We start from the raw sequence: 27139 nt of genomic DNA on the forward strand, positions 1-27139 counted from the left end.
TCCACTCTCTCTTTTCCTGTCCATTTCGCCAGCTTCTAACCCCTCTTCCCTCTCATCTCCCCTCCAGATAGGAGATGCCAACATAGTCTCAAGTGTCCACTTGATCCAAGAAGCTCGTTCTTCACCAGCATCTTTTTCTATCCCATTGTCCAGTCCAGTTCCTGTCTGAAGGGTTGGCTTCGAGAATGGCTCCTGTCCTGGGCTAACAGAAGGTCTGGGAGCCATGATCACCGGGGTCCTTCTAGTCTCAGTCAGACCATTAAGCCTGGTCGTTTTACCAGAATTTGGGGTCTGCATGCCACCACTCTCCTGCTCCCTCAGGGGTTCTCTGTTGTGTTCCCTGTTAGGGCAGTCATCGGTTGTAGCCGGGCACCATCTAGTTCTTCTGGTCTCAGGCTGATGTAGTCTCTGGTTTATGTGACCCTTTCTGTCTCTTGGGCTGGTAATTACCTGGTGTCATTGATGTTCTTCATTCTCCTTTGCTCCATGTGGGTTGAGACCAATTGATGCATCTTAGATAGCTCCAGACACTGCTCTCCAAAGTGGGATGCAGAATGTTTTCTTAATAGATTTTATTATGTCAATTGACTTAAATGTTCCCTGAAGCCATGGTCCCCAAATCCCCGCCCCTGCTACCCTGGCCTCCAAAGCATTCAGTTTCTTCATGAAACCCCTTTGGTTTTGGTTTAGTCCAGTTGTGCTGACATCGCTTGTATTGTGTGTTGTCTTTCCCGTCACCTAAAGTAGTTCTTATCTACCTCTCTCCCTCCCTCCCTCATCTCATAACCATCGAAGAATGTTTTCTTCTCTGTTTAAACTATTTCTAGAGTTCTTATAATAGTGGTCTTATACATTAATATTACATCTCTAGTAAGATTTATTCCTAAGTGTTTTGTCTTCTTGGGGGCTACTGTAAATGGTATTGAATTGGTGATTTCTTCTTCAATGTTCTTTTTGTTGGTGTAGAGGAATCCAACTGATTTTTGTATGTTTATCTTGGATCCCGATACTCTGCTGAGCTCTTCTATTAGTTTTGGTAGTTTTCTGGAGGATTCCTTAGGGTTTTCTGTGTATAAGATCATGTCATCCACAAAAAGAGATACTTTTACTTCTTCCTTGCCAATCCAGATGCCCTTTATTTCTTTATCTAGCCTAATATCTCTGGGTAGGACCTCCAGCACAATGTTGAATAAGAGTGCTGAAAAAGGGCATCCTTGTCTGTTCCCCTATCTCCAAGGGAATGATTTCAGGTTCCCTTTTCCATTTAGGATGATGTTAGCTATTGGCTTTGTATAAATACCCTTTATTATGTTGAGGAATTTTCCTTCTATTCCTATTTTGCTGAGAGTTTTTATCACGAATGGTGTTGAACTTTGTCAAATGCCTTTTCTGCATCAGTTGATAAAATCACGTGACTCTTGTCTTTTGTTTCATTTATATGATGGACTACATTAATTGTTTTTCTCATGTTGAACCATCCCTGCATACCTGGTATGAATCCCACTTGGTCGTGGTGAATTTTTTGATTATTTTTTTGAATTCAATTGGCTAGAATTTTGTTGAGGGTTTTTAAAGGATCTAGGTTCATGAGGGATATATGTCTGTAATTTTCTTTTTTTGTGGTGTCTTTACCTGGTTTTGGTATCAGGGATATGCTGGCTTCATAGAATGAGTTTGGGAGTATTCAGTCCTTTTCTATGCTCTGAAATACCTAAACTCTTCTCTGAAAGTTTGGTAGAACTCTTCAGTGAAGTCATCTGGGCCAGGTTTTTTTGTTGTTGTTGTTGTTGTTGTTGAGATTTTTTGATTACCTTTTCAATCTTTTCTTTTGTTATGGGTCTATTTAGTTGTTCTACCTCTGTTTGTGTTAGTTTAGGTAGGTAGTCCGTTTCTAGAAATTCATCCATTTCTTCTAGGTTTTCAAATTTGTTAGAGTACAATTTTTCATAGTAATCTGATATGATTCTTTTAATTTCAGTTGGGTCTGTTGTAATATTGCCCAACTCATTTCTTATTCAGGTTATTTGCTTCCTCTCCTGTTTTTCTTTTGTCAATTTGGCCAATGATTTATCAATTTTGTTGATTTTTTCAAAGAACCAGCTTTTGGTCTACTTAATTCTTTCAATTTTTTTTTTCCTGTTTTCTATTTCATTTAGTTCTGCTCTAATTTTTATTATTTGTTTTCTTCTGGTGCCTGAGGGTTTTCTTTCATTGTAGGGATACTTCTTTGATTTTGGCCCTTTCTTCTTTTGGATGTGTGCATTTATTGACATAAATTGGCCTCTGAACACTGGTTTTGCTGTGTCCCAAAGGTTCTGATAGGAAATGTTTTCATTCTCATTGGATTCTATGAATTTCTTTATTGCATCCTTAATGTCTTCCATAATCCAGTCTTTTTTGAGCAGGGTTTTGGTCAGTTTCCAAGTGTTTGATTTCTTTTCCCTGCTTTTTCTGTTATCGATTTCCACTTTTTTGGCCTCATGGTCAGAGAAAATGCTTTGTAATATTTCAATGTTTTGCTTTCTGCTAAGGCTTGCTTTATGACCTAACATGTGGTCTATTCTAGAGAATGTTCACGTGCACTAGAAAAGAAAGTATACTTGGGTGCTGTTGGGTGGAGTGTTCTGTATATGTCTATGAAGTCAAATTGGTTGATTGTGGCATTTAGATCTTCCTTGTCTTTATTGAGCTTCTTTTGGATCTCCTGTCCTTCACCAAAAGCCGTGTGTTGAAGTCTCCTACTATTATTGTGAAGCTGTCTATCTCACTTTTCAATGCTGATGGAGTATGTTTTGAGTCTCTTGCAACCCTGTCTTTGGGTGCATAAATATTTAATCTGGTTATATCCTCCTTGTATATTGTTCCTGTAGTCATTATACAGTGTCCTTCCTTATCCTTTATAATGGTTTTAACTTTAAAGTCTATTTTGTCAGGAATTAATATTGCCACTCCTGCTCTTTTTTGATTGTTGTTTGCGTGATATATTTTTTCCCATCCTTTCAGTTTTAGTTTGTTTGTGTCTCTAAGTCTGAGGTGTGTCTCTTGTAGGCAGCATATAGACGGATCCTGTTTCTTTACCCATTCTGCCACTGTCTGTCTCTTTACTGGTGCATTTACATTCAGTGTAATTATGGACAGGTATGAATTTAGTGCTATTATTTTGATGTCTATTTTTGTGTGTTGTCGACAGTTTCTTTTTCCCACTTAATTTTTTGTGCTGAGTAGATTATATATTGTCTTTTCCTCTTATTCTTTGACCATTTTGTTTCTGCCGAGTCTCTATTTTTGTCTTGTATTTTATTTTGATGTGTAGGATAGTTTGTCTCCTTTGTGGTTACCTTATTCTTTACCCCTATTTTTCTAAATTTAAACCTAACCTTTATTTCTTTGTATCACCTTGTCTTCCTGTCCATATGAAAGATCTATGACTACATTTCTTAGTCCCTCTTTGTTGTTTTAATGTTGTCTTCTTTTATGTAATAGAATCGCCCTTTCTCTCTTTTGAGCGTTTTTTATCTTGGTTTATTTTTGTGATTTCCCTGTCAGGGTTGACTTCTGATGGCTCTGCCCAGCATTCTAGTCTTGGGTTGATACCTGACATTATTGATTTTCTAACCAAAGAACTCCCTTTAGTATTTCTTGTAGTACTGGTTTGGTTTTTACAAATTCCCTAAACTTCTGTTTATCTGCAAACGTCCTAATTTCACCTTCATCTTTGAGAGACAGTTTTGCTGAATACATGATTCTTGGCTGGCTATTTTTTTCCTTCAGTTTTTTATATGTCATCCCATTGCCCTCTTGCCAGCATGGTTTCTGCCGAGTAGTCTGAGCTTTTTTTTATTGACTGTCCTTTGTAGGTGACACTAGCCAATCTTAAAATTCTCTCTTTATCTTTGGTTTTGGCAAGTTCGATTATAATATGTTTTGGTGACTTTCTTTTAAAATCTACCTCAAGTGAGTTCGATGAGCATCTTGGATAGATATCTACTCATCTTTCACCATATCAGAGAAGTTTTCAGCCAACAAATCTTCAAGAATTCTCTCTGAATTTTCTTTTATCCCTCCCTGTTCTGGAGCTCCAATTACTCACAGGTTATTTCTCTTGATAGAGTCCCACATGATTCTTTTCTTCATTTTTTAAAATTCTTTTATCTGATTTTTCTTCAAATATATTGGTGCCAAGTGCTTTATCTTCAAGTTCACAAATATTGCTCAATTCTTCTCCTCTGACTTTCTATTGAATTGTCTAATTCTGTAATTTTATTGTTAATCTTCTGAATTTCTGATTGCTGTCTCTCTATGGATTTTTCCAGCTTATTAAATTTTTCATTATGTTCTTTAAGAACTTTTTAAATTTCTTCAATTGTTTTATTTGTGTGTTCTACGGCTTGTTCTGCATTTTGCCTTATCTTCTTCCTGAAGTCTTGAAGAGTTCCGTATATTAATCTTTTGCTTTCCGCATCTGGTAGTTCAAAGAATACTCATTCATCTGGACAATTCCGTGATTCTTTGTTTTGAGAGCTTGTTGTGGCAATCATGGTCTGTTTCTTTATGTGACTTGATATTGACAGTTGTCTCCAAGCCACCTATAAGTTATTTTATTAGTTTGTTTTGTTTGCTTACTGTATCATAGCTTCTTTTTTTGTTTTGTTTTGGTATAACCCTATGGGTTGCTTGAATGAGCTAGCTTGATTATTTTCACCTTTGGAGCTCTGACATCCTCTCCCCAGATGGCTAGAGCTGTTTTCAGGTAGCTTAGGTTTCCAGGTAGCTGATCACCAAGTGTATGGTACAGGCTCTGTCCTACAGTCTTGCAGGGGTAAGGGTGATTGGTGTAGGTACTGGTATCTGGTTGCAGCAAGTGGTCACACTCTGAACAAGGCAGGGGGCTGAGAATCATCCCCCAAGTCTCTCTGAAGAAAGCTGGTCCATTTTTCCTGGAGTGTACAGGTGGGTGGGTTCTGCAGACAGACCATGGGCACCCAATGTTTTTGGTTGTAAGGACTGGGAGGTACCAGTTATCCTTGGACCCCTGTTGCAGGTGACTGGGTGACCTGAGTGAAGCCACCAGTCCTTATGCCCCTTATGTGGGTTGGTGAGGACCCTGTGTAATAGGCAAAGTGGTGTCAAACATCAAACACCCACCTCTCCACCGCCCAGCTGAAATAGTTGTAGTCTGCCAACAAGGGCCTATTCTCCCGAAATATGCCCACAGATGTCCATGCAGAGAGTAAAGGTAGTCAAAGTCCATGGACCATTTATGCCTGGACAGGAGCCGCTTCAGTCCTGAGCTCCCCATGTTAGTGGAGCTGGCAAATTATCTTTTCCCTCAATTTCATATTTATTCCTTCTCCAGGGCCTGGAGGATGGCTCTAGGTGCTCAACAGGACCTATCTCGGGCCCAGGGAATTCAGCCATGAAGCCATCTTGGGGGTGTGGTAGAATATACACAAGTACTTGGCTTTTGCTGAGAGTGACATTCTTCTCTGGTTTCAGAGGTGTGAGCAGGCTGTGTGGCTGGCTGCTTCTCCCTGAGGAAATTGCAGCTGAACACTAGTACCAGTCCACCACAGCTGCTCCCGGGAATGGTGCCTGAGGGCTCCTGGCCATTCAGGTCTGGTAACTTCTCTCTGCTTCTGAATTGTCTCTTCCTCCCCTGCCTCTCAGTTCGTTTTCTAACCTTGTCTGTGATGTCCAGGGCTCCTAGCTTGTCATGAATGTACTCCTTTCACTTTTTTTCCCAGGTATTTGTTGTAAGAGGGCTCGCCAGTTGCGTCTGTCTATTCTGCCATCTTGGCCCCACCTCCTCATTTATTTTTATTTATTTGTGCTTTAAAAGTGAAAGGTTACAAATCAAGTCAGTCTCTCATACAGGAATTTACATACACTTTGCTGTATACTTCTAATTGCTCCCCCCTTAATAAGACGGCTCACTCCTTCCCTCCACTCTCTCTTTTAATGTCCATTCAGCCAGCTTCTGACCCCTTCTGCCCACTCATCTCCCATCCAGATAGGAGATGCCAACATAATCTCATGTGACTCCTGATCCAAGACACTCATTCTTCACCAGTATCATTTTCTATCCCATCGTCCAGTCCAATCCCTTCCTGAAGAGTTGGCTTTGGGAATGGTTCCTATCTTGGGCCAACAGAAGGTCTGGGGACCATGACTACCAGGGTGCTTAAGTATCAGTCATACCACTAAGTCTGGTCTTTTTATGAGAGTTTTTAGTGTGCATCCCACTGCTCTCCTTCTCCCTCAGGGGTTCTCTGTTGTGTTCCCTGTAAGGGCAGTCACCTGTTGTAGCTGGGCACCTTATAGTTTTTCTGGTCTCAAGCTGATGTAGTCTCTGATTTATGTGGCCCTTTCTGTCTCTTGGGCTCATAATTACCTTGTGTTTGGTGTTCTTCATTCTCCTTTGCTCTAGGTGAGTTGAGACCAATCGATGCATCTTAGTTGGCTGCTTGCTAACGTTTAAGACCCCAGCTGCCACTCTCCAAGTTGGGAGCAGCATCATTAGTAATTAAAGAATTTCAGTTAAAACATTAATGACATAATTCTTTACATCTATTAGAATATCATGTAGTTGGTAAGTATGTGGAGGAACCTGAGTATTCATAAACTCCTACAGGGAAATTAAAATGGTATAAATACTTTAAAAAATAATTTCCTTTCAGCATCAGGGTCTTCAAAAGCTAACCACAGTTTTATCATAAAATTTAACCATATTACTCATATATGTCTACCCAGGAGAAATTACAGCATTTTTCCTTACAAAGGCATGTATACAAATGTCCATAGCAACTTTGCAAAAGTCAAAAACTAGGATCAACCCAACTGCTCATCTACTTGAGGACGAATAAGTAAATTGCGGTATATTCAAGAAAATGGATACTACTCAACAATAAAAACTAATGAATTATTGTTACCTGCAAATATATTGATAAAAAGTACAAATCAATAAATTGGACTTTGTCAAAATTAAAACAACCCACACGTAGACATTTATTCCAGAGAAATGAAAACTTATTTTCATACAATAACATTTACACAAATTAGTAGATAAATGGTAACTTTGGAAAAGTGCAAGATAGTACACAGTACTGGGGAAGTCATGATAATTTGTTTAGGGCGAAGTCATAGAAGCTTCATAGACATATCCAAACCACCTGAGAGACTGAGCTACTGGGCTGAGGGGCTGGGGACCATGGTCTCAGGGAATATCTAGCTCAACAGACATAACATAGTCTATAGAGAAAATATTGTACATCCAACTGTGGTGACGCTTGCAAGCAGGCATCTAAAATATATCTACTGGTCATTCTGTTTGGAGCAAAGGAGAATGAAGAGAACCAAAGGCACAAGGGGAAGATTAGTCCGAAGGACTAATGGACCACAACAACCACAGCATCCACCAGACTGAGCCCAGGACAACTAGACAGTGCCCAGTTACCACCACCAACTGCTCTGGCAGGGGTCACAATAGAAGGTCCCAGACAGAGAGGGAGAAAAATGTAGAACAGACTTCAAATTCACACACACACACACACACACACACACAGAAACCTGGCTTGTTGGTCTCACAGAGACTGAAGAAACCATAAAAGTATGGCTCCTGGACACCTTTTAAAGTCCAACACTGAAGTCACCCCTGAGATTCACCCTTCAGCCAAAGATTGGACAGGTCTATGCGGCCAAAAATAACACACATGAGTGACGTACTTCGTATTGCAATCATAAATACAGGACTAGTGGGCACACTTGTTCAAAAGCAAAGAAGAGAAAACAGGATGGGACAGAAAAATTGGACAAATGGAAACAGAGGCTAAGGTAAAGAAAGGGAGAGTGTTGACATAGTACAGGGTTGGCAACAAATGTCACAAAGAACTTGTGCATTAACTGTTTAATGAGAAACTAATTTGCTCTGAAAGCTTTCACCTAAATCACAACCAAAAAAAGAAAAAAAGGTTGATAAAAACATTATTTATAATAGCTAAAAACTGGCAGCAACCCAAAATTTCCTTCTGTGGGTGAATGGTTATGTAAACTGTAATAAATAGATACATGATACAATACTCTACAATAAAATGAACAAATTATTAATACACACAACAGCATGGATGGACCTTAGTAGAGTCATGTGAAGTGAAAAAAGTCTATCTCAAAATGTTGTTGCTTTCTGCCATTGAGTTGACTTTAACTTATGACAACCTTATGTATAACAGAACAAAATGATGCCCAGTCCTGGGCTATCCTCAAAATCACTGGTATGATTGAGTCCACTGCTGCAGCCAATGTGGAAATCCATGTCACAGAGGGCTCACATTCTCTTTGGCCCTTTACTTCACCAAATATGATGTCCTCCTCCAGAAAATGGTCTTTCCTGATGACATGTCCAACGCAAGAAGATCGGACAATGTTCTGTTGGAGACAACAAGATATTTACCATTAAAAAATTTTTGGTTCGTTAGGTACCATGGAGTGGATTGTGACTCATAGTGACCTATAGGACAGAGTAGAAATGCCCCATAGGGTTGCCTAGGCTGTTATGAATGCAGATGGCAAGTTCTTTTTTCTCCAGAATGGCTTGTGGGTTAAAACTGTGAACCTTTTGGTTAGCAGTGAATTTTTAAACATTGCAATACCGGTGTTCCTTCCATTAAAGAATAGACAAGTAAAAAAAAATACACACATACATATACATATCATTACATATCACAAATAAGCAAAAAAAAAAGTCACAAATGTTTACATTACAAATATTTAAAATGGCAAAATGCATCAAAAAGATTTATAGCATAATACATATATATTCATAATAAAACATTACACACAAAATACCACACTTTACAAGGTGTGATGGTTAAGGTTGTGTGTCAACTTGTCTTGGCCATCATTCTCAGTGGTTTGGCAGTCCAAAGATGTTGTGATCACTTCCATGATGAGGTTCGATATAATGTGGTTACCTCCATGATAGACTCTGCTCTGAGTAGCAAGTCAGTTGAAAGGAAGTTTCCTTGGGTGTGTGGTCTGAATTGAATATAAGCAGACATTCTGGCAAGGTTCATTTGCTATTGCTCACTTTGGGTCCTGTAGCTGGCTCCTGTTCATCTGACCTCTGGTTCTTGGGAATTGAGCCAGCAGCTTGCCTTCAGTATTGCCTGCTGATTTGGGGATTCTTGGATCTTCCCAGCCAGTGAGCAAGAGCCCTGCTGTTTGACCTGTAGATGTTGGGTCATCCAGCCCTTGCAGCTGCATGAATCAGGAGAAGCCTGTATCCTGATCTCGGGACTTGGGATGTTCCAGCTTCAATATCCCTGTGAGCCATTTCCTTGATGTAAATCTCTGTATACACATATTTATATGCTTTACTGGTTTTGCTCCTCTAGAGAACCCAGCCTAAGACACAAGTGTATATTGACATGGTACAGCATATGTCAAGCACAGCTGAATATGTGTGAAGGCAAGAAAGATGTTTTGGGATGAGGATTGAACAGAATGGAAAAGCATACAATATTGAGATGTAATAAAGGAAGCAAAAAACCTAAACAGACAGATGATGGCAATTGATCATCAAATGAGAAGCAAGGGTAACATTTCTGTTCTTTAGGTCAAAACAAAATTAACAAACAAAAAATAACTTGAAAATAGCAATAACAGCAACAATAATAAAAATAGTAAGAGCAAACTAGGAAGTGATACCTCACATATGCACAATGCAATAGTTTTATTCCATTTAAGTCTTTTAAATAATGTGATAAGACAGTGTTTAAGCACTTCTTCGTTTTGTCATCCGTTTGAAGAAACCACTGTAGAAATAGAGAATGTTGATAGGTCTGTTATACAGATACGATATTTTAATCCCGATCCCCATGTGGTAAAAATGGAACGTTAACAAAGAGTAAAACAAAGGACTATATGAAACAGATAAACATAGACATGCATACACACTCTATGAGTAAAAATTTGGTCACTGGTGAATACAAAATATACTGGACAATTAACAAACGAAGGCCAGGTATTTTGTTAAGCTTTCAAATGCCTCAGGAACAATCAGCAAATTGTTTGGCATCTCCTCAGGGAGGATCTCCATGGGTAAAAAAAAAAAAAAAATCCATAAATTCTTCTCCCTCTGCCGTTTTAAGAAACACTTGGGAGAGGAGTCAAGACAGAGGCTTCATTGCAGGTAAAAAGACTGTTTCCGTATTTTACCAGTATCCAGAATGTTTCATTGACCCTTGCAGGGTCCCACCTTTATCCAATGGCAAAGTCATTGCAAAATATTAGGATTTCTGATTCAGTTCTGTGTGCGTTATACTTTTCAATAGTGCCTGAAGCTAGGATCTCTCTCCAATTTTTTGACATAATTTTTTTTTCAAATCTTCACACTCTATTTCAGAGGCTAAATGCTAAGAAGCATTTTGAAACATTATCATTCCATGTCTAAATATTTTTACTTCATATAAGTAGTTATCTGAATAAAGTTAACAGAAAAAAACAAAGTCCTGGAGTCAGTTTTGCCTCATAACTGCCCCCTGGGTATCAGAGACCCGTGCTCCACAGGTTTTTCAATGGCTGTGACCTTCCAGAAGTAGATCTTTCTTTCTTCAAGGTGCCTCTGAGTGGACTCGACCCACCAGCCTTTCAGTCTGTAGCTGAGTGCTTAAGTGTTTTTGCCACCCAGGTGGCCTAATTATGTGAATAATAGAGCTCCAATATGAAAGTAAAGGAAGCATATACAGTATTAAAAATACTGCAGCAGAATTATGAAGCTGCAGGTATTCAGTTTCTAGCATTGGTGTTCTTCAAAATCCTCAGTTATAAGCTGCCTCTAGGCTCTTATGTACCTCTCAAGTGTAATTTAATATTTAATGCATATTTAGATAACAGTACAAATGTCCATTTTTCCTAATCTCTTGATGAAGAAACAAATAAATTTCCATCTCACACCTCGTGTTGAGAAGTGAAAAGCAATTTTTGGAGTTTAGGAAACTTTTAATTACCTAGTTTTTTTTTTTATGGTGATAGTATAATATATACCATATTCTTCAATTTCCAGTAGAATCTGGCAGGAAGAAGACATAATTTTTTCAAAGAGCATAGCTGTGTAAAATGAATTAAATGCTCAACAAATACAGTAAACTATGGAAAATAATTTGGTGCTCTCCGTGGAACTCCAAAGCCGATGGGAGGAAGTCCTCTTATCTCCTCTTAACTTATAGGAAAAGCAGCACTTACCAATATAAGTATTTTTGTTCTTCAGCCTTTCATCATTGCAACTCGACAAGATTTACATTGCTTTTATTGTATTCATTGAAGATAGTTGATTTCCTAATTATAATATCTACTAATACCCAATTCAGTACCTCTTAAAAAAAATTTTTAGTGTGCTTTAAGTGAAAGTTTACACAGCAAATTAATTTTCCAATCAGAAACTCTTACCAAAAACTGTGTCCGCACTCTTCTCATTTCCTTCCTGGCTCCCTGTTTCCATTAGTCAGGTTTCCCTGTCCCTCCCTGACTACTTGCCCTTTTGGTCTCCTGTAGTTGATCGAAGTTATTGTTTAGCAGCCCCGTCTGTTATTGGCCTGAAAGGTGGCCACCAGGGGTGTCTGTAGTTTCACATTAGAAGATTGTCTTAAGAAAATAGTCTCAGGGGTTTCTCCAGCCTCTTTCAAACAAGTAAATCTGGTCTTTTTTGTTTATTTATTTTTGAATTTGAATTTTTTTTTTACATTTTTTCCCCCATTTTGCTCCAGGCTTTCTATTGTGATCCTGGTCAGAGTGGTACCATCTAGTCCTTCTGGTCTCAGGTTAGAGGAGGCTGTGGTTCATGTGGGCCATATGTCCTTTGGACTAATTACTTCCTTTAGTCTTTGGTTTTCTTCGTTCTCCTTTGTTCTAGGTGGAAAGAGGCCAATAGTTTTTTTTTTTTTTTCTGACATAAGCAATGTGTGTACAGGGTCACAACCTTGTAAGCAATGTTTTAAATGAGATAGTGTATTTCCTGTGCAACCATTTTATTATTTAATATGATACTATTGTATTTTTCTATTTGTTTGGTTATTCTTGATTCAGAGGCTGCTGGTAGTGCTATTTTCATGTAAGTAGTATCATTTCAAACCTTTCGTTCTTTTACCTTAAACTGCCATCCTCATCCTTCTCTGGCATTTTTTTTTTTTAATCTGTGGCTTATTAGGGATACATATATACATTTTAATTTAAATATACATGTGTTTATATGCATTATGTACTATATAATAGCTTAAACTAGAGGATTTCTTTATCCAAATGGAATTTTTAAATGAAATTTTGTTATATAAAATCAGTGACATGGACCTTACTTTCTCCCAATTTGTTCAAATTTTCTCTCACTGTCTTAGATTCTTCCATGAGAAACTATATCTCATTTGTTACAAACAATTTAGTATATTAGTTATAATGAAAATGCTCCTAGGTTAGGACATATTTTAAGTAAATTTATATTCAAATGCACTGCTGACTCAAAAGTGACCCCATAGCTGTAAATAGGCTATAAATCTCTATGGAAGCAGACTGCCACATCTTTCTCCCATGGAGCCACTGGTGGTTTTGAACCGCTGACCTTTAGGTTAGCAGTCCATCAACTTATATTAAAATGTATTAAGAAGATGTATCATCCAGAAGATTGGCACATCGATGGTCCAATTTTAGTCATGGAGTTGAGGATGCAGGAGGGAAGGGCTGGGCTCAGTTACATGGATAACAAACTACTCAACCTACTTATCATCATAACCCTGACATAGAAGCTAGATCACAGTAGGAGAATTTGCATATGCATATGTAAAGAAAACACCTTTCAGGTAACTTACTGTCATCATTTGTCATTTAAAAAAAAAAACATCACTATATACTTGATATTTGAGACTTATGTCCTGATATCTTAAATGCATTGAAACATTTAATCCTCATTTTTTTTTCCAGCAACACTGAAGGGAAGTGGTCATTTTGCACTTGTGAATAAAGAAATTAAGGTATCTTTTTTTTTTTTTATTCTATAACCCACAAAGCCAAAACCAAACCCATTGCCACTGAGTTGATTCCAACTCATAGTGACCCTATAGGACAGAGTAAAACTGCCCCAAAGAGTTTCCAAAGAGTACCTGGTGGATTTGAACTGCCGCTCTTTTGGTTAGCAGTCGTAGCACTTGACCACTATGCCACAAACTTTTCTATTACCCACAAGCTGAGGTATAAAAAAGACTATATCTGTATGGGTCTACCACCTGGAATAATTTCCTGTATAAAGACAGACTATCCCCACCACGATCTATTAGATTTTCCTTGTGTTCAATACTTGTCAAGTATGTTGTTTCCGACTGTACCACCTGTGGCACAAGGGCTTTTACAGGACTATGTTTTGAAGTAAGGGATACTAAATGTTTCCACACATTCTGGGAATTTGCATTTTGAAATGTTTTTAATGAAGTTAACATACATATTATAATTTTATACATGTCATTATGTAATTGTCAGTATTGTAAATGAAAAAAGAAAGTTTTGTAACCACCCATATACCTAACACATCTAAAATTTTTTACTTTTTTTATTTTTGCTTCATATATCTATATGTAAAAAAAGAAAACCTGTTGCCATCGAGTTGATTCTGACTCATAGAGACCTTATAGGACAGAGTAGAACTGCCCAATAGGTTTTCTAAGGAGCAGCTAGTAGATTCAAAAAGCTGACTTTGTGGTTATCAGCCAAGCTCTTAACCACTGCTCCACCAGGAATCCCATCAAGGTATATGTATATGTACATCTACATCTACGTGTACACGTACACATATGCCTTCACCTACATCTTTATCTGTGTCTATCTCTATCTCTATGTCTGTATCAGGGCTTTTCAACTTCCGCCATAGTGACATTTTGGACTGGAAATTTTGTTATTGTGTGGGGTTACTCTGTATATAGTAGAATTTTTAATAACATCCCAGGCCTCCATTAGATACCAGTAGTACCCTTCTCCTAGTACTGACACCCAAAATGTCCTAGGCATTGACAAATGTTCCATGGGCAGCAAATTTTCCTCAATTGATAACAAGTTAGATTTTTCTTTCTTTCCCTCTATCTTTTTTTCTTTCTTCATGTACCTATACTTTACTTGTGGGAGGCGGGTTTACTTTCAAAAACCTGTATTGGAAGTTTGGATTTATCTTATTCATTTAGCATATTGCCTTTGTATACTAAAAATCTACCAGATGATGCTACATAAAACCGATTGACTACGCTGATATCTCTATCCAGAACAGGTTTCCTGATAGACCAAGATGGAAAAGCAAAATCTAACAATGCTAAATGAATTCCTTCTGATGGGAATCACAGATCACCCTGGGCTCCAGGCTCCGTTGTTCGGGCTGTTCCTCATCATCTACACGATCTCAGTGGTGGGCAACTCAGGCATGATCATCCTCACCAAGACAGACTCCAAGCTACAAACACCCATGTACTTTTTTCTCAGACACCTGGCTATCACTGATCTTGGTTATTCAACAGCTGTGGGACCCAAAATGCTAGTCAATTTTATTGTGGATGAAAACACTATCTCCTATTATTTTTGTGCTACACAGCTAGCTTTCTTTATTGTGTTCATAACTAGTGAACTTTTTCTTCTGTCAGCAATGTCTTATGACCGCTTTGTGGCTATCTGTAACCCTCTGCTCTACACAGTCATCATGTCACAAAGGACTTGTTGGGTGCTGGTGGCAATACCCTATCTCTACAGCACATTTGTTTCTCTTCTGGTCACCATAAAGATTTTTAATTTATCCTTCTGCGGCTACAATATCATCAATCATTTCTACTGTGACAATCTCTTCTTGTTATCCTTGCTCTGCTCAAACACACATGAAATTGAATTGATCAATCTCATCTTAGCATCTTTTGATTTGATTTCATCTCTTCTAACAGTTCTTGTTTCTTACCTACTCGTTTTTGTAGCCATTCTCAGGATGAAGTCAGCTGAGGGCAGGCACAAGGCTTTCTCCACCTGTGGATCCCATCTGACAGTGGTGGTAGTGTTCTATGGGACTTTAATCTTTATGTACATGCAGCCCAAGTCCAGTCATTCCTTTGACACTGATAAAGTGGCTTCCATATTTTACACCCTGGTTATCCCCATGTTGAATCCCTTGATTTATAGCTTGAGGAACAAAGATGTAAAATGTGCCCTACATAGGACATGGAAAAAAATACGCAATGTATTTTCTAGAGTTTGATGCAGCATATGATTCCTACAAATTACACCATGAACTCAAACCTTGTCTGTGTGCCTCCATAGGGAACAGTGAGCACAAATATATTCAACATATATTTATAAATTGCCTTCTACATGCTAGTCACTCTTCTAAGTGCATTGATGAACAAAAGAGTACAAACTGGTACCTTTCTTGAAGGAAAGAGATGGATCACAAACAATAATTAAGAACAATCTATAGTACAGTAGAATGTGTTAGGACCCTTGTGGTGCAGCAGTTAAATTGCTTGACTGCTAACTGGAACGTCAGTGTTTCAAAAAACCAGTTGCTTCTTGGGAGAAAATTGAAGCAATCTGCTTCCATAAAGATTTTCAGCCTTGGAAACCCTATGGGACAGTTCTATTCTGTCCTATAATGTTGCTATGAGTCATAATTGACTCAACAGCAGTGCATTTGGTTTTTTTGATAATGTGTTAAAAAATACCAAACCCATTGTCCTTGAGTCGATTACTACTCACAGCAACCCTGTAAGACAGAGTAGAACTGCCCCATAGGGTTTTCAAGGAGTGGGCAGTGGATTTGAATTGCCGACCTTTTGGTTAGCAGCCAAGCTCTTAACCACTGCACCACTAGGGCTCCAGGAGAATGTGTTGGGAATCATGAAATTAGGCAAGGAGAGTGGATATGCTGAGTGGAAGTGGGAAAAAGTACTAGGTACAAAAGTGGAGATACAAAGATTCTGGTGTTTTTTTTTTTCAATTATTAAACTTTTCAGTGTCAGCACTTGTGTTTATGTATGTGTGTGTGTTTGTAAGCCTTTGCCTTCTGTTTTAGTCTTCAAAGTCTTCTGAAGGCTGCATTAGATCAGGGCCAGGTTGCGAGGAGTCTCAGAGTATATGGCGATTTAAAGTACTCAGTTGCATGAATTGCTTAAATGCCCCCATTGCAGATCTTGGAGTTCTACCCTTTACCCATTAATGCCTTTACTTTCACATGTAAATCTGTTTACTCAACATACCTTGAAATTTTTGCAGTTCAAAAGTTCAGCTCTGCATCTGACTTGTTTTTGCCTAGATCAGAATATACACCAGTTAAGATAAATTTCTTGAGGCCAACCATAGAGGCTCCCAGGTTTGAAATCCATCCCCTGCTGGTTGTTCTTTCTTAATAATTATCTTTTTTTGTTTAATGGATGATCCTTTCTTATCTATATCAACAACTTTTTAAGTTGTTTGTTCAATTACTTTCTGTGTATCTCCTTGGGTAACAGGATAGTCTATGACGAGTTAAGTTTGCTGCCTCTCTTTCATTGGTTTGGCTTTCCTAAACTTTGGTAAATATTTATTATGAATTTTATTTGCATTGACTTTTGTCCACCCTACTTGTGAGCGACAAAATGAGATAATCCCATGGTTTGTGCTTACCTGTATTTCTAATTCAAGTAAGACCTTTTATGTGGTAAGGATATAGTTATCTAGTTTTACGGACATAGCTGCAGCATGTTAAAACCCACTGCCGTCGAGTTGATTCCGATGCTCCTTAATTTTTTCCATGTATTTTTGTTTATTGTTATTATTTTAAAATTTCTAGTATTTTTTTGAAACTTCAAAAGTCTAAATTATTTTCTTGGCACATGATCATGAAATAAAATTCTCCGTGTAGCCAATGAAACTTGAATAAAAATAGTCCATTGGAATATAAAAAGGTGCACGGTTTATTGTCATGTGAGCATAAATAGTTTAAAAATGTTAAAGTACTTAGAAGGCTATGAAGGTCATGAGCACTAAACCAAACAAAACCCCGTTGCCATCGAGTGGATTCTGCCTCATAGCAACCCTATAGAACAGAGTAGAACTGCCCCTATAGGGTTTCCAGTGAGCAGCTGGTGGGTTTGAACTGCTGACCTTTCGGTTAGCAGCAGAGTTCTCAACCACCACGCCAATAGGGCCCTGCTGCTGGACTTTTTTTTTAAATAAATTAAAACCCCTTTCTTGAGCTAATTTTGGGTGATCCCTTTGCTTATTGTTTCATTACATGCATGGGAAAAGCATTACTAGATGATGCAATGCAGAGAGGCAGAGGCACCATAAGCAATTGTGACAGTTGGGCACCATGGTATTGTAGGGTGTGTCATTCATATACACTAAGATGTGAAAGAAGCAGCTGAAAATTTGCAATATATTGGGTAGTCCCAAGTTTAATGCAAACATCTAAGAGCTTCCCACCACAGAAATCATCAGATCAAAAGGAATAACATACAACTCAGGGATATCCATCAACCCAAAGGAAAAAAAAGTGTAATTCACCTATATAGTTTTTCACTGAAGGAGCTCCTGAAATTAAGAGAGAGAAAGAGAGGAGAGAAAAAAAAAAAAAAGGAAATACTAGCTGAGGATCTTGAGTATACGAGTTAAACATTTTTACAGTTAGAATAAGAAATGATCTGTGATTCATTTAAATATTTAATGGTCCCCAATAATCTTAATACTTGTTGTTGTTAGGTGCCATTGAGTTAGTTTTGACTCACAGAAACCCCATGTACAGGAGAATGGAATAGCACCTGGTCCTGAGCCATCCTCACAATCATTGCTGTGTTTGAGACCATTGTTGCAGCCACTGTGCCAATCCACCTCCTTGAGGGTCTTCCTCTTTTTCTTTGACCCTGTACTATACTAAGCTTGATGTTCTTCTCCAGTGACTGGTCCCCACCACCAAGTGTCAAATAGTATCTGCATGTAATCTTTCATCTAGAGAAAGTTACCACCAAATTGGTACTACATACGTTGCTGGATTCCCTGGAGAAAGAGTAAACCAGTGGAGAGGTGAACAGAAATGCTTTGAGGTAGGGAAGTCACAGAAGTCAAGTTACAGGAAGAGTGATATTCTAATTTCCAGTATATGTGACTGGCACATTGCTAGAACTGTGAGGGGCATGCCCTTCACTACAACGTGGTATTCCTCCCAGTTTTCGTTGTGTCATATTCTAGTAGTAGGTTATCTTGTATTCATAGCCAGTCTTTTCTATACACAATGGCAACTAAAAACAATAGCAAACCTGTAAAGGCTCCTTGGTGAGAAATATAAAAATATTATATTACTTAAATCCCAGAAAACCTGCACAATTTAATATATGAAATAACAGCAAAGTACAGCATCAGATATATCTATTTACATAATTTTAGCTCAAAATATTAGTTTATTACTTGAAGCAATAAAAACTAGCCAACCCTAAAGTAGGCAAAATAAGAATTCAACATTTACTGTCTCATAGAGAATATTGGTATTTAAAACTCACTTCTTCATGGACATTTTCTTTGACCATCACAACAAATGACTCTATGGAAATTGTTAACTTAAAATAATTGATAAAGAAACATTGGATTTTTTTCAAGGCTTTATTTTTTACAAAGTCATTAAATGTTCATGATTTTTTTTTTAAACATTAAGACTTTTAATACCTACTTGAGTAAGCAAGGATTCTACACATTTAAAGTGCTTTATACATGGGTAAATCTCTTTTTTCACATCTAGAAGTCAGATAAATTGGCTTTTTCTTGTTACATTTATTTTTTAAAACCTTTTATTGAGATATAATTAACATAGCATATAATTCACTGGGTTTTTATAGTTCACTCACATGGCTTGAATTTTTTTCTTCATTTCTTTCAGTATGAGAAATGCCGAGCATGTTCTTCCCTTTTGGTTTTCCATGGTCTTTGCACATTTCATTATAATAGTTTATTTGTCTTCTCAAGCCACCCTTTGAAATCTTCAGTTTTTAACTTCATTATTTCTTCCATTTGCTTTCAAGAGCAATTTTCAGAGTCTCCTCAGCCATCCATTTTGTTTTTTTCTTTCTTTCCTATTTTTTTTTAATGACCTTTTGCTTTGTTCATACTTGATGTCCTTGATCCCATTCCAAATTTGTCTAATCTTTGGTCATTAGTGTTCAATGTGTCAAATATATTCTTGAGATGGTCTCTAAATTCAGGCTGGATGTACTCAAGGTCATGTTTTGCTCTAATTTTCTTCAGCTTCATCTTGAACTTACATATGATTAATCATTGGTCTCTTCTGCACTTGGCTCCTGGCCTTGTTGCAACGATGATATTGAGCTTCTCCATCATCTCTTTCCACAGACATAGTTGATTTCATTCCTGTGTGTTCTGTCTGGTGAGTTCCACATGTATAGTCTCCTTTATGTTGCTGAAAAAAAAGTTATTCGTAAAGAAAAATTTGTTGGTTTTACAATATTCTAACATGCGATGCCTGACATTGTTTCTAACACCAAGGCCATATTTTCCAACTACCAATCCTTCTTCATTGTCTCCAACTTTCACATTCTAATCACCAATAATTATCAATGCATCTTGACTGCAATTTTGATTAATTTCAGACTTCATAAGTTGATAAAATCTTTGATTTCCTTATCTTTGGCATTAGTGTTTGGTGGGTAAATTTGAATAATAGTCATATTAACTGGTTTTCTTCATTGGAGTATGGATATATCCTGTCTCTGACAGCATTGCACTTCAGGATAGATCTTGAAATGTTCTTTTTTAAGGATGAGTGTGATGCCATTCCTCTTCAATTTGTTGTTCCCATGATAGTCCAAATCAAAACGTATAATACCAGTCCATTTCAGCTCACTAAGGTCTAGGATATCCGGATGCCCATCTTTATGTTTTTTGTTTCATTTTTTACAATTTCATTTCTCAGAGATTCATACTTCATACATTTCATGTTCTGATTATTAAGGGCTATTTGCCAGTTTCTTTTCATTTTGAGTCATGCTAATAAAATTGAATATCTTAATCTGATAAAATAGAATAAGAAAGCAGTCTTAAACAGACAATTCACAACGAAAGAAGGAGTGGAGCGACTAATATCTGTCTCCATATTAAAAAAATAAGAGAAATATAGGGAAAAAATGCATATCATATACATCAAATGTAATAATTTTATTGCATTTGAGAACATGGTGGAAATAAGGAAATATTGAGTGGCCTGTCCTAAAGGTAAATTTTTTTAATCCAGGTCCCTGGGTGCGACAATTTGAAAGTTAACTGAGTTAAATTAATAAATGTATCTAAAAGAAACCTACTCCTTGGTGAACGCAAATAGTTTAGAAAATTAGCAGACACCCTAGATGTTTTCTTAAGCTTTCAAGGGCTTCAGACATTAACACATTGCTTGCTATCTCCTCAGGGAGAGCCTCAAGGGCTGAGAGAAAGCTATAAATTGTTTCCACTATGCCATGCTAAGGAGCTAATAAAACAGATTGATTACAGGTAAAAGGCATAATTTTTTATGCAGTGCCATTTTTCTAACATCTAGAATGTTTTGGTGACATTTTCAAGGCTTCATTTTAATCAATGGCAAAGCAACAGCAAAATAGTAAGAATTTTGATTTAGTTCTGTCTGCTTTCCATCATTATCCCTGATAAGTTTTATATGAGGTAGATGTGGACTTCTCGTATTCTCTTTTCTAATTTAACGCTTTGAATTTTAATGTCTGCATTTGCTTGCTAATAGTTTACTCAGAGACTGCTCTGCTTATAGTGTTCAGGAATAGATATATGCAAGTTAAGAAAGAAAAGAAAGAGAGAGAGAGAAAGAAAGAGAGAGAGAAGAAGGAAGGAAGGAAGGAAGGAAGGAAGGAAGGAAGGAAGGAAGGAAGGAAGGAAGGAAGGAAGGAAGGAAGGAAGAAGGAAGGAAGGAAGGAAGGAAGGAAGGAAGGAAGGAAGGAAGGAAGGAAGGAAGGAAGGAAGGAAGGATAGATGATGATAGATTAGATAGATGATAGATCAGACGGACAGACAGACAGATAGATAGATAGATATAGACACACAGACATAGTTAGGAAGAAGTAATCACTACAAAATTTTAAACCAACCATTCTGTTATCTTAACCTGTAGGGCTATTGTTGTGTTTTTAAAACATCTGAGGTATATTCAGATACTTTTTTTTTTGAGATTATAATTAAATGGATCTCTGATGTCTCATGGCACATAAAAGTTCTGATGTTAAATGGAAGACGCTTCATGTTCAGACAGATTTTAAATAACTTCCAGTAATTCACATATATGTCATCGTCAGTATATTTTCTTTTTCTCCTACGCTATTGTGTCATATGGTGATTTTTTAACTTTCTTTTTTTTCATAAAAAGTAGAGGATTTTTTTTTTTACAAGGCAGAGTTTGTGACATTAATGTTTCACTATTTGTTCAGATTTCCTCATATATCCTAGATTTCTCCATGAGAAAAACTACATATATCTGATGTGTTAAAAAAAAACTTAGAATGTGTCAGTTATAATACTAATGCTCAATTGGAGGAGAAATTATGTAGACTAACAAAGAAAGTCATCTATAGAATGGCACTTTCAGGCACTTCAGTCATAGAATGGGTTTTATGGAAATGTGGGGCTGGGGTCAGTTACAAGGATAGAACCATAATGAACCTAGTCATTATGAAAGTGGTGGCAAAGAATTTAAGTCACAGTCCAGAAGAATTTACCTATAAATATCATAGAGATCAAAACAATTAACAAAAAAAATCATTTCAAGTAATTACTGGCAACATCAAAAAAAATAGGTGACAAGGATGATAGACAAATACATGATAGATAGTTATACAGAGAGACATATGGATGAATGGATGGATGGGTGGATAGATGGAAGGATGGATGGATAGATAGATAAAGTGTACTAAACACACTCTATTTTAGAGTTATTTTCAAGTAACAAAGACACATTGAAGCATTTAATTCTCATGTATTCTTCATAACAATCCTGCAAGAAAGTGTTAGAATATGATTTTTCAGGTAGGGATAAACAGATTCATATAACTTATGTTATTTACCCAAAGTACCACTTTGTATATCTTACAAATGGAGGTATAACCCAACCTAGTATAGCAGAGGCTGTATCTAGGTTCATACAAAGGAATGTTTTCATCTATAAAGACAAATAATCCCTATTGTAATCAATTATATATCTATCTAAAACTCATCTACTATGTTGATTGTTCCATCCTGAACCAACTGTAATCATGAGTTTGCATAAGATAATGTTTTGAAATGAAAGGTTCAAAATGTTTTCACATATTTCTTCGTTGTTGTTGTTGTTAGGTTCTATCGAGTCGGTTCTGACTCATAGCGACCCTATGCACAACAGAATGAAACACTGCCTGGTCCTGCGCCATCCTTACAATCGTTTGTTATGCTTGAGCTCATCGTTGCAGCCACTGTGTCAATCCACCTCGTTGAGGGTCTTCCTCTTTTCCGCTGACCCTGTACTTTGCCAAGTATGATGTCCTTTCTCCAGGGACTGATCCCTCTTGACAATGTGTCCAAAGTACATAAGATGCAGTCTCGCCATCCTTGCTTCTAAAGAGCATTCTGGCTGTACTTCTTCTAAGACAGATTTGTTCGTTCTTTTGGCAGTGCATGGGATATTCAATATTCTTCACCAACACCACAATTAAAAGGCGTCAATTCTACTTCAGTCTTCCTTATTCATCGTCCAGCTTTCACATGAATATGATGCGATTGAAAATACCATGGCTTGGATCAGGCAAACCTTAGTCTTCAGGGTGACATCTTTGCTCTTCAACACTTTGAAGAGGTCCTTTGCAGCAGATTTACCCAATGCAATGCATCTTTTGATTTCTTGACTGCTGCTTCCATGGCTGTTGATTGTGGATCCAAGTAAAATGAAATCCTTGACAACTTCAGTCTTTTCTCCGTTTATCATGATGTCGCTCATTGGTCCACTTGTGAGGATTTTTGTTTTCTTTATGTTGAGATGTAATCCATACTGAAGGCTGTGGTCTTTGATCTTCATTAGTAAGTGCTTCAAGTCTTCCTCACTTTCAGTAAGCAAGCTTGTGTCATCTGCATAACGCAGGTTGTTAAGGAGACTTTCTCCAATCCTGATGCCCTGTTCTTCATATAGTCTAGCTTTTCTTTAGGTATACGAAAAAGATAAAAGTTTTAAGAAGAGTACAATAAATATCCATGTATCTAACACCTAAAGGTTTAACAGTTTATCCATTTTTGTTTCATCTATCAATCTATCCATTAATCTATAATATGTGTGTGTGTGTGTGTGTGTGTATAAAATTTGTGGGAGTAGGGTATATATTCAAATATCCTAATAAGGAAAGATTGGATTTATATTATTCACACTGGATTTGTATACTAAAAATCCATCGGACGACTATGTTAAAGCTATTGACGATGCTGATGTCTCTATCCAGAATAGGTTTCCTGATAGACCTAGATGGACAAACACAGTCTAACAGTGCTGAATGAATTCATCCTGTTGGGAATCACAGACTGTCCTGAGCTGCAGACTCCATTGTTTGGACTGTCCCTCATCAACTACATGATCTCAGTGGTGGGCAACTTGGGTATGGTCATCCTCACCAAGATAGACTCTAGTCTACAAACTCCCAAGTATTTTTTTCTCAGATACGTAGCTATCACTGATCTTGGTTACTCAATAGCTGTGGGACCCATAATGTTGGTAAATTTTGTTGTGCATGAAAATACAATCTCCTATTATTTTTGTGCTATACAGCTAGTTATTTTTATTTTGTTCATAAATAGTGAATTTTTTATTCTGTCAGCAATGTCTTATCACCACTATGTAGCCAGCTGTAACCCTCTGCTCTACACAGTCATCACGTCACAAAGGACGTGGTGGGTGCTGGTGGTGACTCCCTACCTCTACACCACATTTGTTTCTCTTCTCCTCACCATAAAGATTTTTAATTTATTCTTCTGTGGCTACAATGTCATCAGGCATTTCTACTGTGATGGTCTCCCCTTGTTGTCTTTCCTCTGCTCAGACACACTTGGAATTGAATCGATCATTCTCATCTTAGCAGCTTTTGATTTAATTTCATCCTTCCTAATAGTTCTTGTTTCTTACCTGCTCATTCTTCAATCATTCTCAAGATGAAGTCAGCTGAGGGCAGGCACAAGGCTTTCTCCACTTGTGGATCCCACCTAACAGTGGTGGTAGTGTTCTATGGGACTTTAATCTTTATGTACATGCAGCCCAAGTCCAGTTCCTCCTTTGACACTGATAAAATGGCTTCCATATTTTACATACTGGTTATTCCCATGTCAAATCCCTTGATCTATAGTTTAAGGAATAAAGATGTAAAATATGTCTTACATAGGACTTTGGGACAATTATGTAATATATTTACTCAAAGTTCACTATACCATATGATTCATATAAATTACATTATGGGCTTTAAACTGTTTTCTCTCTGCCTCCAAAGGGAATAGCAAGCAAAAAAGCATAGACAAGTTCAACATATATTTCTATGTTGCCTTCTACCACTCAGTTTACTAAGAGCTATAAAGAGATTAATAAATAAAACAGTAAAAAATGATGACTTCCTGACCAGTGCCTGATCTCTAAAATCTATATGATTCTGTTAAAACTCAACCACAAAAAGACAAACAACCCAATCAAGAAGTGGACAAAGGATATGAACACGCACTTCACTAAAGAAGATATTCAGGCAGCTAACAGATACATGAGAAAATGCTCTCGATCATTAGCCATTAGAGAAATGCAAATTAAAACTACGATGAGATTCCATCTCACTCCACCAAGGCTGGCATTAATCCAAAAAACACAAAATAATAAATGTTGGAGAAGCTGTGGAGAGATTGGAACTCTTATACACTGCTGATGGGAATGTAAAATAGTACAACCACTTTGGAAATCTATCTGGCGTTATCTTAAACAGTTAGAAATAGAACTACCATACAACCCAGAAATCCCACTCCTCGGGATATACCCTAGAGAAATAAGAGCCTTCCCACGAACAGATATATGCACACCCATGTTTATTGCAGCTCTGTTTACAATAGCAAAAAGCTGGAAGCAACCAAGGTGTCCATCAACAGATGAGTGGTTAAATAAATTGTGGTATATTCACACAATGGAATACCACGCATCGATAAAGAACAGTGACAAATCTGTGAAACATTTCATAACATAGAGGAACCTGGAAGGTATTATGCTGAGCGAAATTAGAGGCAAAAGGACAAATATTGTATAAGACCACTATTACAAGATCTTGAGAAATAGTATAAACTGAGAAGAACACATACTTTTGTGGTTACGAGGGGGGAGGGAGGGAGGGTGGGAGAGGGTTATTTACTGATTAGTTAGTAGATAAGAACTACTTTAGGTGAAGGGAAGGACAATACTCAATACAGGGAAGGTCAGCTCAACTGGACTGGACCAAAAGCAAAGAAGTTTCTGGGATAAACTGAATGCTTCAAAGGTCAGCGGAGCAAGGGCGGGGGTTTGGGAACTATGGCTTAAGGGAACTTCTAAGTCAATTGGCAAAATAATTCTATTATGAAAACATTCTGCATCCCACTTTGAAATGTGGTGTCTGGGGTCTTAAATGCTAACAAGCAGCCATCTAAGATGCATCAATTGGTCTCAACCCACCTAGATCAAAGGAGAATGAAGAACACCAAGGTCACACAATAACTATGAGCCCAAGAGACAGAAAGGGCCACAGGAACCAGAGACTTACATCGTCCTGAGACCAGAAGAGCTAGATGGTGCCTGGCCACAACCGATGACTGCCCTGACAGGGAGCACAACAGAGAACCCCTGAGGGAGCAGGAGATCAGTGGGATGAAGACCCCAAATTCTCATAAAAAGACCAGACTTAATGGTCTGACTGAGACTAGAGGAATCCCGGCAGTCATGTACCCCAAACCTTCTGTTGGCCCAGGACAGGAACCATTCCCGAAGACAACTCATCAGACATGGAAGGGACTGGACAATGGGTTGGAGAGAGATGCTGGTAAAGAGTGAGCTACTTGTATCAGGTGGACACTTGAGACTGTGTTGGCATCTCCTGTCTGGATGGGAGATAGGAGAGTAGAGAGGGTTAGAAACTAGCAAAATTGTCACGAGAGACTGGAAGGGCTGACTCATTAGGGGGAGATTAAGTGGGAGTATGGAGTAAGGTGCATATAAGCTTATATGTGACAGGCTGACTTGATTTGTAAATGATCACTTAAAGCTCAATAAAAATTATTTAAAAAAATGTTGTCTTCCTTAAGCAGGAGAGATGTATTATAAGCATACTAATTAAGAAATTTTATAGGATATTAGAAGGAGTTAGGTGGTGATTAAAAAAAAGAAATGAAAAACAAGAGTAAATATGCCCAGTGGGATAGGGAAACAGTAGTAGATACAGGAAGAATTCCAAGTATCTGGTGTTTTCCCCATTTAGAAGAAAAAAAAAATTGTAGAAAGTATATGTGTGCGTGTATGTATGTGCGTGTAGGTGCATGTATGCGTGTACGTGTGTGCATGTGTTTATGTGTGCTTGTGTGTATGTGCGTGCACACTTGTTTGTATGTGTATGTGAATGTATGTATACCTACGTGCATGTGTCTGTACGTGTACATATGTGTGTATGTATATGTGTGTGTGTGTTCGTGTCTGCATACCTTCTGTTTTGTGTTCATTCTCTGCCCAGGGGTGGCTAATTCTGATTGCAAGAAGGCTCTGTATAGTGGGATGATATGAAATTTGCTCAAATGTCCACTTTCTAAACCTTGAAATCCATCTCTTTCATCATCAGCGCCTTTATTTTCATATATGAGCCCTTAGAATCTGTTTGCTTTGTTATTATTTCTATCGTTATTATAACAGTAATATAAACAGTAATAAAATATAGTTATTATATTTGATAAGACCAGCTCAGTATCTGTTTTTCTCTAAATGAGCCCATTTTGTCTGTATCATTAGATATACCAGGTAAGATAAATTTATTGGCGTCAGCCACAGAAGTTTCCGGGTTTTTTTCATTTTTTCTCTTCCAGATGGATATCACTTCCT

General features: G+C 37.6%; 1 protein-coding gene across 1 annotated transcript; it reads left to right on the forward strand.

Moving 5' to 3' along the window:
* The first annotated feature begins 971 nt into the window (after window positions 1-971).
* LOC135229846 (olfactory receptor 8K3-like) lies at window positions 972-17185 on the forward strand. The gene has a single exon (XM_064279103.1). The coding sequence runs from the start codon at window positions 14312-14314 to the stop codon at window positions 15257-15259; it is 948 nt and encodes a 315-aa protein (XP_064135173.1). The 5' UTR covers window positions 972-14311; the 3' UTR covers window positions 15260-17185.
* Window positions 17186-27139: the final 9954 nt, after the last annotated feature.

This window comes from Loxodonta africana, unplaced genomic scaffold (assembly GCF_030014295.1).
Source record: "Loxodonta africana isolate mLoxAfr1 unplaced genomic scaffold, mLoxAfr1.hap2 scaffold_56, whole genome shotgun sequence".
Taxonomy (NCBI): Eukaryota; Metazoa; Chordata; class Mammalia; order Proboscidea; family Elephantidae; genus Loxodonta; species Loxodonta africana.

What these genes read in the sequence shown, in the direction of transcription:
- LOC135229846 (XM_064279103.1), top strand. Translation starts at nt 14,312, where the DNA reads ATGGAAAAGCAAAATCTAACAATGCTAAATGAATTCCTTCTGATGGGA.